At 51.7% G+C, this 13,126-nt stretch overlaps 1 protein-coding gene across 1 annotated transcript in view; it reads left to right on the plus strand.

Moving 5' to 3' along the window:
• FAT2 (FAT atypical cadherin 2) overlaps positions 1-12,539 on the plus strand; it is a 45,909-nt gene extending 33,370 nt beyond the window's left edge. Inside the window, exons 18-23 of the mRNA XM_065644058.1 lie at positions 344-1,151; positions 1,948-2,093; positions 5,461-5,902; positions 8,418-8,571; positions 10,455-11,047; positions 11,855-12,539. Coding sequence (XP_065500130.1) covers positions 344-1,151; positions 1,948-2,093; positions 5,461-5,902; positions 8,418-8,571; positions 10,455-11,047; positions 11,855-12,387 — 2,676 coding nt within the window. The 3' untranslated portion in view covers positions 12,388-12,539. The remainder of the gene's footprint in view (positions 1-343; positions 1,152-1,947; positions 2,094-5,460; positions 5,903-8,417; positions 8,572-10,454; positions 11,048-11,854) is intronic.
• Positions 12,540-13,126: the final 587 nt, after the last annotated feature.

Genomic DNA, 13,126 nt, shown 5'->3' on the forward strand with positions numbered 1-13,126 from the left:
AAGATGATTAATTCTTAGTTAATCAGAGTCACCCAGGTGTGCCTCAGCTGCTGATAAGCACACACAGAAATGAGTGTGACCCCACTGCTGACAGAAGGTCTCAACCAGTCTCCACACTGGAAGGCACACTGCTGTTTCCCTGGGGCCATCTCCAAGCAGACATCCAACCGTGCTGCCAATTTTTCCCATTCCTTCTTCATTCCCAGCCTGCTGCCTGACAGCTTCCACCCATTGCCACCTCCAAGGTGTGCTCCTTCACAAAACCTTCTCAGCCCATCCAGCCAGGTGAGGTGACAGCGTGTCAGCACGTGGCTGTAACATATCCTTCTGTTTTCCTTGACAGGTCTCTGACAGTGGTATCCCTCCCCTGTCCTCATCTGCATTTATAAATATCCAAGTGACTGAGCAGAGCCAGTATGCCCCCTCAGCCCTTCCCCTGGAAATATTCATCACCACCAATGAGGAAGCCTTCCGAGGTGGCGTCCTGGGCAAGATCCATGCCACAGACCGAGACCCCCATGACACGCTGGTGTACACTTTGGTGGCAGAAGTGCCCCAGGAGGGGCTCTTCTCCATTGGGACTGCGGATGGGAAGATCATTGCTGGGGACAAGCTTCCCCATGGCCACTATCTCCTGAATGTAACAGTCAGCGATGGGACGTTCACAGCCACCACCAGTGTCAACATCCACGTGTGGTGCTTCACGCAGGAGGCCCTGGACAAGGCGGTGGTGCTACACTTCCGTCACCTCTCCCCTGAGGAGTTTGTGGGGGACCATTGGCGTAACTTGCAGAGATTCCTGGGAAACATCCTTGTCACTCGGCGCCAAAACATCCACATGGCCAGTTTACAGCCTGCAGCTACCTCTGATGGAGTGGACCTGCTCTTGGCTGTTGGAGAGCCACACGGTTCCTTGTATGAACCTCGGGTCCTCGCAAATAAGATCACTGTGTCAGCTGGGGAGATGGACCAACTTGTTGGGCTCCGGATGAAGAAGGCAATTCATGTGCCGTGTCACGGGCCAGACTGTGCACATCGTGTCTGCAAGGAAACCATTCAGCTGGATCCAGGCATGATGTCGACTTACAGCACTGCCCGACTCAGTGTCCTCACCCCACGGCACAGCTTGGAGCAAATCTGTTCTTGCAATGGTGAGCAATCCTTCCTGGTAGCATCCCACCCAATAAACATGGGCATATTGTGTCTTTCTTCATTACGTTGTAGAGCACCTGGACTTTCCATGGAATTAGCTTGCCCAATAACCAACAACTCTGCCTGCAATTTCAAAGCCAAATCTGGACTCTTAGAGTTGGGAAGTTTCACAGTCTTACTTTTTTTTTTTTAAATTGATCTCCTGTAGCATTTAATAGCAGCAACATCTACCTATCTCATTGGGAAAAGTCACTCTCATCTAGCAGGTAATGAAGCTCAGTGATCAGAATTTCAGTCTCTGAGCTCCTGTGTTGAGCCCAGACTCAGAAAAGCAGAGACTGATAAATTTGAGGAAAGCCAAATAATGCTTATTTGTTACATTCACTCTAGAATACTGCAAGAAATAGATGGAGAGAGCAGGGAGAGAGGTTAACATCACTTGGGCAGGAAAGGCAGGGGGATACCACGGAATAATATAAAGACCTATTAAGGATGAGGAAATTCACAGCTGTTGAAGACCACACTGAGGGCACCTCAAAGGCACCATACAATAGAAATAGACAGGCTGCTGCTGCAGGATTTTTTTTTTTTTTTTTTTTTTTTTTTTACAGTAAGACACACTTGGAGCTCCAAACAGGAGCTGTGGGAGGTGCAGTGCAGCTCTGCATTGCTTGCTGTGGCTGGGACTGTTCCTGCATAGTTATGGTGTCAGGCTGGGAAAAGAGGCAAGGCTCCATACAGTCCATAGTCTCAAAGCATGACAAAGATGAGACCTTTTGTTCATTCTCCTTCCAGGAACGGCTGTGAGGTTTGGAGGCCACAGCTACATTTGGTACCAGCACTCACAGGTCAGCTCCTGGCACATGCATTTCCGCCTGAAGACCCGCCAGCTGCACGCCGTGGTGTTCCACGCTAACGGGACTGACCACACCACTTTGGAGGTCTGTATGCACGGAATTTCTTTCCAGAGTAAAAAACACTGGTTTAGGCAAAGTAAACACAAAAAGAAGATGCAATAATATGTACCTTTAGTATTCATCTAGCTAAAATATAAGACTCAGGAAGACCAAGTGAGAGCCAAGCACAGTTTGGCAATTGCTGCAACCACAACTAGTGAATCATTTTTTACATCTGCAAATGCACATGCTAGTCTCTAGTGTGAAGGCAACATACATCCATACCATACATCCACATCATTTTTTTCCTTACAGCTTGCTTCTCCATCCCTCTCTTATATTGCATGTCTCAGGACAAAGAATCTACAAGGTGTCATTTTTCCCAGATCGGTCTGCTGTAGCAAAGGGCAAACTTGTCCCCAGACTTCAGGAGCAGAGTCAGACTCTCAGTGAGCACACAAATAGTTTGCCAGATCACGTTACGGTTGGGGTACCAGGATACAGAAATGGGAGGGCACAGGTGAGCTCTGAAACTGGGAATGATATCACCAGCCTTTACCTGCAGCTGAGAATACGCCAGTCATATCACGCATCTGATTAAATGGACCTCAAATTAAAGGTCCTTAACAGTAATGGACAGAACAGACAAAACATAAATGCTATTTCTCACCCCCCCACACACTCTTTTCAACCACTTTCTTCAGGTAGTTTCACTGCTTTAGCCACCTGCGGAGACGGGAACGTTTCAGTCTGATCGCTCTCCTCTCCCAGCTGCGCACTGAATAGAACCCACATTCAAAGACCGTCTCTCTCTTCCACTTTGGCAACAGAAGGAAAGTAGCAGATGACTAAAGAATAGGGGGTTTGTATATTCCTCATCAATTAAATACGGACCAATTGGAGACCCAGGTCACGGGACATACTTAGCAGCTTACAGAGATTTGTCCCTGAGGCTAATCATGTTAAGATCTACTGTAACCTACCTGGAAACGTTCAACCTGTCCCTGAATTCCCTCATCCCTTCTCATGGTTTCACAACCCCATCTTCCTATTTTGAAACACTTTTCTTTCTGCTGTTATAAAAGACCACGGACAGAGCGCTGCACAGCAACCAATGCCCAAGGACCTGCCCAAAGTACATAGTGCAAGCTCCTGCTGCCATAGCCATTGCTCCTTAAGAGCTAGAGGGGACAAACATCATCCATATGTTCTGTACCCATCTGCAAAAGTGACTTTAAGCTGCATTATAAAGGGCTGATGAGAAAAACTTAGCTGCTTGAGAAGGGTTCCTAGCTTTCTGCCCCATCTGGGAAGGAGAGTCACCAAATAGTTCAGCAGAAGGAGTTCAGCACTCCAGAAAAGGACGAGATGTCAGGAAGCTCTACTGAGCGAGGCTTAACACAGAGTCAAGGGAGAAAAGACTCTTTACTGATGGAGTTCAGCGTGCCCATTATCTCCTGTACCCAGATGTCTTCACAAGCTTTTCAGTAGGAAACATTCATAAAGCCTCCACCATAAAGTTGCCTGTGAATCTTTTCTTCCCTGGTTCACTTTATTAACATCTCACCTTTTCTAGACCATCTGGCTTGAAAAAAACTGAAGCAATCTCTCAAGCTCTTAAGCTTTGTGGATTGCAGTGCTCTAGGTATGAGCCAAAGCCTTGAAGGAATCGTAACCAATGGTTTGTAGATTTGATGAAGAGGATGAGTTCTCCCAAGGGCATGCAAATCATCACCCTTCCAATCAGTGAGCTCTCCTGATGTTCAGAAATAGGGTGCAGGAAGAGAATGGCAAACCAGGCAAGCTGGGAAAGACTTGGCAGTCTGTCTGCTCTTGCTCCAGGGAACTGAGTTCTCAGCTGTCTCCCAGCCCCAGATATTGAGAAGCCAAATCTATGGACCCATCTGAAGTGAAATGATGTTCCTCCAGATAAAGTGAAATGACAAAGTTCTCTGGTGCGCTTGCCAATTGTGCAAAGAGATTTACACACGTGTTGCCCTGAGGCCCTTCCATGGCATGTGCCAACTGCGTCTACTTCTTCCTTCAGCAGCTGCTCTCTCCTCCCATTGGGATTTATTTATACTGTTGGATTTCTCTAAGAGTGAACTATTGTTCTGCTCTGCTTTTGACCCCTCCAGAGTAGCCCCATCATACTGTATGTAGGTTCTTCTAGAGTTCAGTGTACCTGAGTCTCTCATCCTCTTGTAGACTCTTTCACACATCACCGCTCCTCTCTGTCCCTAATGCCCTCCATGGTGATCATTTTCACCTGGCATGAATGGCTTGATGTTACATAGCAAGCTCTGCAGGTTTTCTGTAAATGTTTTGTTCCATCCCTTTTCTCCTCCTCCATAGGCTCTTGGCTTCTATGAGACAGAAGTTTTATCAACAAAACTCTGGGGATAAAAAAGTGAAAGAGGTTTACGCCTGACCACCCTGAAACACCACAGCTAACCTTTTCTTTTTCCTTCCTCCATATGAGTTTTAAAGATGACTCTTGAGCCACAAATAGGAATTTCTACCATCCCAGTTTAACACAGAAAACACACTGGTGTGGTTCACTTTTAGAAGCTCAATAACTTGTCTCCCTCCCATCTGCTGGAGAACAAGGATTGGATTGCAACATCTAGCAGCAGCTTTGGCCTGGTTTTCCAGCATGCTGGTTAGGAGCTGGGTACACCGGTCATTCCTTTCTCTGCCTCCCGCCTCCTCCTTGCCTTCTCCAGAGAAAGCTGCCAGGTGCTCCTCCTCACCGAGGTCCTTTTGGCACCCTCACCCATGCCAAAGGGGGAACTGCTCCAGCACCTTCCCCACCACTAACAAGACAGTGAGAAGAGAATAAACACCACGTGGCCCAGAACATGAGTCCATCTGTGACTGGTGATGGAGTTAAGGGTAGTCTGAATACCAGGGCTCTCATTAGGCTCAGGAAGGAGAGAGAAGGGGTGAGGAGCTGCAGGTGTATGATCACATGGCTCTTCACCCTCTTATGAGTTTCCCTCTCTGCACACTGGTCAAAAGGTTGCAGGGAGGACCATGGGTGAAACTGTGCAAGAGATGACAGTGTTTTGCAAAATAAAGGAGGTTGCAGTCACTTAAACAGGCTTTAACTGATCCATGCAAAGCTTAAGATCTTTTGAGGTCCCTTCCAATCCCCAACATTCTGTGATTCTGTAAAAGGGGCTGCATTTGCCTAGCTGGTAATTCTTGGAGTCTGAAAGTTTGGATTCATCTTGACTCTCAGAGCTGGACTCGATGACCTTTGAAGGCCCCTTCCAACCCAAACTATTCTATGATTCTATGCTTAGGCAGGGAGAGATGGGAACAAGCAGGAGGAGAAGCATTGAAAGCCTCTACGAACAGCAGCCACCTGTATCACAGCTAACCATGACTTCTGGGACATGTTTTGCAGATGATTAACGGAGTGCCTCAACTTGGGTACAGCTGCCAGGGGAACTACACTGGGAACCTCTCCTCCTCACGTTTTGTGAGCAACGGTGAGTGGCACTCAGTCTTCCTGGAGGTGAAGAACACATCTGTCCGCCTGCTCATCGACGGACTGGGAAACGCCTCTCTCCAGCTGCCAGTGACATGTAGCATCTCCCGGGGCAAACGAGACTTGCTTTTTGGGGGCCTCCGGCAGCCACTCCAGTCCCAGAGAGTCACACGGGGCTTCAGAGGCTGCCTGGATGTGGTTGCAATCAATGGCAGAGAAGTGGTTCTCCTGCCCGGGAAAGGGCAGTCAAAGGAAGTTGTGGAAGAGATGGGGATAAAGCAGTGTTGCTCCCCAACCGGTGCCTGCAGCAGCAACCCATGCCTCAACAACGGGATGTGCTCCGAAACTCATGGAAGAGGTACGTGAATATCCCACGTAGAGCAATAAGCAGCAATGGGGAGGGAAAGATGCAGCCTCTTCATTCATCCCCATGCAAGGGGGCTACCCCAGAGAAGAATCAGAGGTCCCCTGTGCCAGGGGACTTCAAGCAACAGCTGATTCAGTGCAGCAGCAGCTGCAGAGTACGAGATCATCATCCTGGCGCTCACTAATGGACCATGGCCCAGAGGGCAGGAGCGTGTTTCTAAGGAGTGTGTATGACCTAGGAGAGTGCAGCTTTGCCAAAAACTCAAATGCAAATAGAAATTTCGCCCACCCCTCTGCATCCTCTTTGCTTAAGGAGCCATTAGCAAGGCTGGAGTTGGGTAAGATAGGATCACGCAGTGATGGTATCTGGGCAGAAACGAGCCAAGAACTTGGTCTATTCCCACTGCAGTCAGTGACTCCCCGAGGCTATGGGAAGGGATATGGGAAAACCATAAACTCAAACCCAAGAGTCTCAGGCTGCCATGGAGTGCACATACCCAACAGAGGTTTGGTACCAGGGTCTGCCCAAGACAGTCTCACCACTGCCCCGTCCCTCCCATCAGGGCGTCTCCCCACAGCGAGCTGTATCACAGCGACAGGGCTGGTTTGCAGTGGCCTTGTGGGGAGGAACCACTCTCAGTGATGCCCACCCTTGTGTCACTGCCTTACACCCCTGTCCCTGCTTCCAGCACAGCAGGGCTGCACCCTGTAACACCCCGTCTATCACTATAGATACTGTCTGTGCTTTGGCCCTTCCTTGGGACAGAGAGGTGATTTCCAGGCTGCTGCGCAGGGCAGGAGCTCCTCCCGCAGCTCTGTGCTCTTTGGGGCCACTGCCAAAACCCACACCCTGCCTGCGGAGCAAGCGAGGCCGGAGGAGGTAGCACACCTCCATCTGCCCACAGCCTCTGGGAACAAGATTCCCAGCCCTGTCAACTCAGCAGCTGGCTGGTTTAGGTGAACTTGTTTCACACCAGGTACATTTGTACTGAACAGTTAAGTCTGGCTGCTACTCACACCTCAGCCTTACCCTTGAGACCCTCTGCACAGACAACCCCTCTGGCTGGGCTGGAAGGGGTTTGAAGCCCACGAAATGAAAACCCATCTCTGCTCTTAGTTAAGGTATCACCTGCTTGTTTTGCAGGGAGCATACAAGAGGAGGGGGAAGAAGTAAAATCACTCCCTTACTAATAACCCAATAATAATCCAGTACTCTTCCCACAGTTTGCTTCTCAGGTGATCAACAACTTCTGCAAATGGCCCAGCTGCCCAGGAAAGAGCCTGTGGGACATGGCCCCACATAGAAACATGCAGGGCATGGTGGCAAGTAAGGAGTTGCTCAAGGGACATTTAGTTTGTGAGGTTATCCTGGGTGCTTGGCTTCCTTGAGCCTTGTGGGGCTCAGCCCTGGAGACCACAGGCATGCAGCATGAGTTTATGCAAAGCTCTGCCCAAAGATCTCAGGCATGGGATTACATGCACAGGCAAAGACACGTCTGTGCACGCCAGCCTCAATAAGCCACGTGGCCACGTGAGAACGCATCTATGCAGAAAGGGTCAAAGCCAGACCAGCCACTACATCAGCCACTACATCAGCCACAGCGCTCAGGACCACAGGTGCAAACACACGTGAACCCCCACGTCCAGGAACACACGTGTTTGGGCACACACAGCCCTCCAGGCAATGTCCAGCACCTGCTGCATGTGTCAGCATGTCCTTGTTGTACAACCACTAACACACATGTGGAAACAGGTCTGCATTTGTTCAGCCCATGCTCTAAAGCTGGGATGTTTAGTTTGTGGACGACTAGCAAAGACTTTCCAAGCATACTGCAAGGTGGAAACTCTGAACTTCCCAGCCCTGTTACTAGCAGGAGCTCAGCACAGCCAGGGACATTCCCGTGCTCAGGGCTACACTAAACAGCAGCCAAAACCAAACAGCAGCAGCCCCCTCTAGGTTCCTGGGGACCATCTGCAACCAGACACCTCCTGTAGGCAAGAGAAACCGGGCATGTTGAGACAGGCGCTTTCATACCACGAAGGAACTTGCAGGACCGAAGACTTCAGAGAACAATAAGTTACAGAGGATTGCATTTAGCAGAGTCAGAAACTGTGAATCAGCCAGCCAGGTTCCCTTTCCTTTAACCTGAATTTGTGTCCCAGCTTCTCCATGCAGTAAAGCCGTGTTCTGAATACATCCCTGGCAAGAGAAGGTCTGTGGCAGGATAGGCTTGACTTGTTGCTGAAGTAGCTCTCTAGTGCCACTGCATTGCCCCCGCGTGGCCAGCCAGCCCCCAGCAACTGCTCCAGGTCCTGTAACATGCCCACCATATCTCCATGGGTGTTTTGGGTGCCCATCAACACCTCCCATGACTGCAAGTACCAACATTTAGGTAGCCAGATTGAGCTCTGCAGGTGCCATCAGCACCAAGCACTGCTTCTCCCTGTTCTTGCTAGTTCTTCCATGCGGATACCATCTCTTCATGGTGCTGTCTCACTCTCTCCAGGTTACACCTGCATCTGCCCCGGGCTGTTTTCTGGTGAGCACTGTGAGCTTGGGGACAGTCCCTGCGAGTCCAAGCCCTGTCTGCATGGGGGAACCTGCACCCTCTCCGCCAACGGCTACTCCTGCCACTGCCCGGACTGGTACCTGGGCGAAAGGTAAGGGCTAGGCGATCTCCCATGGTGGGCTGAAAACACGATTTCTGTCAGTGAAGCACTGCACCTTTCTGGAGCTCACCAGACACTCTGGGTTTAAGTGCACGTTGCACGTACCTGAGCATTGCAGCAGGGAAGCGTCCAAAGGCAGAGCTGAGCAGAGCAGAGCAGAAATAGCTCTGCCACCGTGTGGTGATTGCTGCTCTGTGCCCATCTCTTCAGAGCAGCAGCAAAAGGAAAAAAAAAAAAAAAAAAAAAAAAGAAGAAAAAAAACTCTCTCCTCACGGATGCTTTGAATGCCTGCAGATGTTATGCTTGGTTCAGGTTCAAAGCCGCTCCTTGCAAGGGGAGAGTCTCTCCCCACAGGCTGCTCCTCCCCACGGTGTGTGCTGAGGGTGGCATGTGGCATGGCCATGGTGGCATCGTCCCCAAGGGCAGTGCTGCCGGGAGCGGGTGCAGGTGGCAGAAGGATGCCCGAGGCTGAGGGGAGGCTGGTGAGCACAGCCATGAGCTGCCCCCTCCCTCCGTAGCTGGGACACCCACTCTGGGTGCTACAGGGGCTGTTTCTGCCCAGGATCAGCTCTGCAGAGCTCATCCAAGGGGAATTTCTGTCCCAGGTCACAGCCACAATTCATCCAATTCAAAGCTCAGCTCGCAATAGTGTGCTACACTGAAAAGCAGGTGCAGGATGCCATTCCCCCTCTGTCAGCCTACAGATCCCCATTATCACAGCCCTGAACAGTTCACATCACTTTGAAGTTCTCACCATCAGTGTACAGCTTGGACACTTTTCCCATATATGAAATGTCAGCGCACACTTGTATCTGCAGCTAGAGAATTAAGCCAGGCCCAGACACTGCTCTGCGGCTCAGTGTTACCCACCACAGCCACGCACCCCCTCCAAGCCCCCTGCCCCTCTCCAGCCCAGCACAGGTTCGAAGAGTCAAGTTCATCCTTCTGCCTTAGCCATTTAGCCAAGGCCCTCTGAATCAAAGCAAAGGCAGAAACTATTCATGCAACTCTTGGAATAAATGAATGTGGCTGAGCATTAGATGGCAGTGTAATATCTGAAATCACCAGTTGCCCAGCCAGAGCGTGTGGGTACGTGTTGCACACACCAGCTCACGCATCCTGAAACACTAAGAAACAAGAGGAGCCCAAACCTCACAGTTTGCTCAGTAACAAGAAGCGGGGCGGGGTGGGGCAGGGGGAAGAAAGCAAGCCAGCAAAGTATTGCATTTCACCCCTAGCACAGGGTGATCATTACTGTTGGAAGGAAAGGTCCCCTGTACTGTCAGTGAATGTTTAGGTTGTGTGGGGTGGAGCAGGACAAAGAATCGAAAACTCAGTCTCAGTTCTGCAGATGTTCCATAAAATATCAAAAAAGCTTCTTTGACAAAGATGCCCCTTCACCACTTCCCAGGCTAGATATCCCCCAAATGTTTGCTGCAACCTGCAGACATCCACACATCACCCTGAGACCCCAGCCTGGGGTATGGCAGCCTGGAGGACATATGAGACTTCAAAAGAGGTTAACACATCTCAGAGTGACCCTGGACCCCCTAGTTTAATGGGATGGGAGCAACGTGAGCCCTAGAAACTCCAAATACTCCTCTGAGGCAGGAAGACCACATTTTAATTTGTTGCATATGACTGAGAAATGACACCATCCTGTAAAACATCATCTCCTGAAAAGCATCATTTTATACTCAAGGACCACAGTTCTCTGCCAGGGGATGCAGTTAGCACAAGTCTAACACGGGAGAGAGAGCAGACCAGGATGGAGCATCCTTGGCTGGTGTAAGTCAGAGCCCTGAATAGGATGATGCGGTTTTAGCTGCATCCCCAGGCTGATGGTGGTTGTCTCCATCCTTTCCTCCCCACAGGTGCGAGAAGCTGGCCGAGGAGTGCCAAGACAACCCGTGCCGAAACGCCGGGCGCTGCGTGAGCAACCAGGGCTCCATCCACTGCATCTGCCCATCCGATTACCAGGGGGCCTACTGCACGCAGCCCATCATCACCCCTGCCATCGTGCCCACGCAGTGGGCGGTGGGCCCCGAGGAGATCGCAGAGATAGCAGCCGGTGTGCTGGGGGTGGCCATCCTGGCCGCGGCATTTGTGGTCATCCGCAAGCGCTACTGCCACCGGGCCAAGGCACACAAGCCGGTGGCGCGCGAGGACCCCGACCTGCTCTCCAAGAGCGAGTTCTCCAAGAGCGTGGGTGTGGGCACCCAAGCTGTGCCACCCATCGAGCTCAACATCCTCAGCGATGCAGCACACAACAACCTGGACCGGGCCACACCGGAGCAGCGCAAACCCACCAGCACCCCCGAGTTTGTCACCTTCAACTCAGCCAATGCCCCAAAGCACCGGGGCACCATCGTGTGCAGCGTGGCACCCAACCTGCCCCCCGCTGCACCCCCCTCCAACTCTGACAACGAGTCCTTCATCAAGTGCACCTGGGCCAGGGAGGAGATGGGTCAGTAGCCACAGCTTTTTCTTGCTCTTACACATCCCTCTTCCCCCTGTGAAGTGCATCAAAGGTTTGCAAACCCAAGGGACCAAGAGCATTGGTTAAAGCCAAGCAAAGCACAGGGAAATGCTGCCCAAGCCCTGCTGTAGGTCCTTTGTTGGCTGTTCCCTCCCGGCTCACCAGTACATCCCAGTTTTCGGCTTTAAATTGCTCAGTCTCATATGCAGTCAGCAGGGAAACCATCAATGCCTAGCCTGGATTCCCACACATCCTAGGTCAAAAGACCTTATAAAAGAGAATAACAAAGCCAAGGGTAAAAAAATAAGAACTTAAAATTCAGTGTGAGTTTTAGTGGAGGCATTTGCATCAGTGCTCCGAGGCAGAGGGATCACACCCTCAGGGAAACGCTTTGCATGGCTCCGGACAGCAAGGTTACTGCTTTCTCTCTGTCCAGGAGTTAAAAGGATGCTGTTAGAAAGTTCACAAGCATAACTACAAGGAAAGGGAAAAATCCCACAGATCACTCCCTCTGCCCTCATCCCTTCATCATGCAAGCTTCTTGCATCCAAATGGTGTGATGAAGTGTACCTTTTGGGTGCTAGAGTAGCGGATGCCTGAAGGCTATCGAGGGCTGCCCTCAGGTCCCCTCAATTCCCAAAGCAGAAGCTACAGCTCCCCTGTCCCCACATCTCCTCTCTTCCCCGGTCTGCCACATCTCGTGCAGGCTCAGAGCCTACACAGGAATTAGCAGGAGGGCAAGAGAGGGAAAACAACAGCTTGAACTGCAGCTAACACAACTCTGTTTTATTCCAGTCTACCCAGCAGAAACAACCTACTGGCCTCCCCGGTACCTCTCATCAGATGTCCAGGAGTATTCCCACTATGAGATCATTCAAGGCCCCCCTGCGTCCTCCTCCCACCCTCCTCTGCCCCCGCCGCCCCCTCCGCCAGCAGACACAGAGCCGGTCGCTCTTTATGGGGGTTTCCCCTTCCCGCTGGACCAGAGCAACAAGCGGGCGCCCATCCCGCCCCGCTACAGCAACCAGAACCTGGAGGACTTCTTGCCGCTCGGCCCCGTGGACATGGGAGCCTCCCAGTGCCAGAACGAATATACGGCCATCAGCTACTACCCAGCCCAGCTGGTGCAGGGCGAGGGTGTCCCGTACCAGCCCGACCCCGGGTACAAGCGGGTGAGCATGCGCCTGAGCGTGGCCCAGCCGTCCTACGCGGACTGTGAGGTGGGCCACCAGCCCAGCATCCGAGCCCAGCCCCTTCCACCCCCCAACTACGAGGGCTCCGACATGGTGGAGAGTGACTACGGGAGCTGCGAGGAAGTGATGTTCTAACAGTGGGCTCATCCTTGAGATGAGAAAAGAAGCGCATTTCCGTGCAGAACAGTGTGCAGGGGGCTGGCGTGTGCCACCAAAGGGAGGCTTATGTGTGTGACCCCCCCAGCTTGCGGCATCTCCCACTGCACAGCTGGGTTGTAATTTGGCTGGATCTTTCCCCTCACTGCCCTCCACGGTGCTGCTGCTGCAAACAGAGGGGAAATGCTCCAGCTACTGGCGGGACACAGAGGATGCTCCTGGGATGCCAGTGACTAACCTGCCTCCTTCCAAAGAGGATTTCCCCCACCACCGCGCAGGACCGCAACGTGCCACCTCCTCCCACCCAGGGCTCCCTGGCCACGAGGATGAGGAGGAGGAGAAGCACTGCAGACATGGCAGCAGTCATGGTGGAGAAGGTGTGAAAGGACTAGCGATGCGCAGTCTCGGAGTGCCCCAAGTGGGACAGCAGAGGCTGCCCGCCCCCAGCTCTGGCTCCAAGGGCTTGCATCAAGCCAAGAGTTTGCCCAGTGGAACAGATCAGCTGGTGCAAACGCTCTCTCACGTCTGCTCCCTGATGCAGGGAGAGAGATGATGGAATGCAGCTGGTCCCATCAGCACATCCCTCACTTGGCCAACAGAAATCCAAACAAAAAAAATAAAGTTCATTTCTGTAGAAAAGCCCAAGCAACAAGCTTTGTCGCTGCAGGAACGACCCACAGACTCAGACCAGTGCAGCTGGTAGCAAAGCAAGACCCCT

Source organism: Caloenas nicobarica, chromosome 13 (genome assembly GCF_036013445.1).
Source record: "Caloenas nicobarica isolate bCalNic1 chromosome 13, bCalNic1.hap1, whole genome shotgun sequence".
Taxonomy (NCBI): Eukaryota; Metazoa; Chordata; class Aves; order Columbiformes; family Columbidae; genus Caloenas; species Caloenas nicobarica.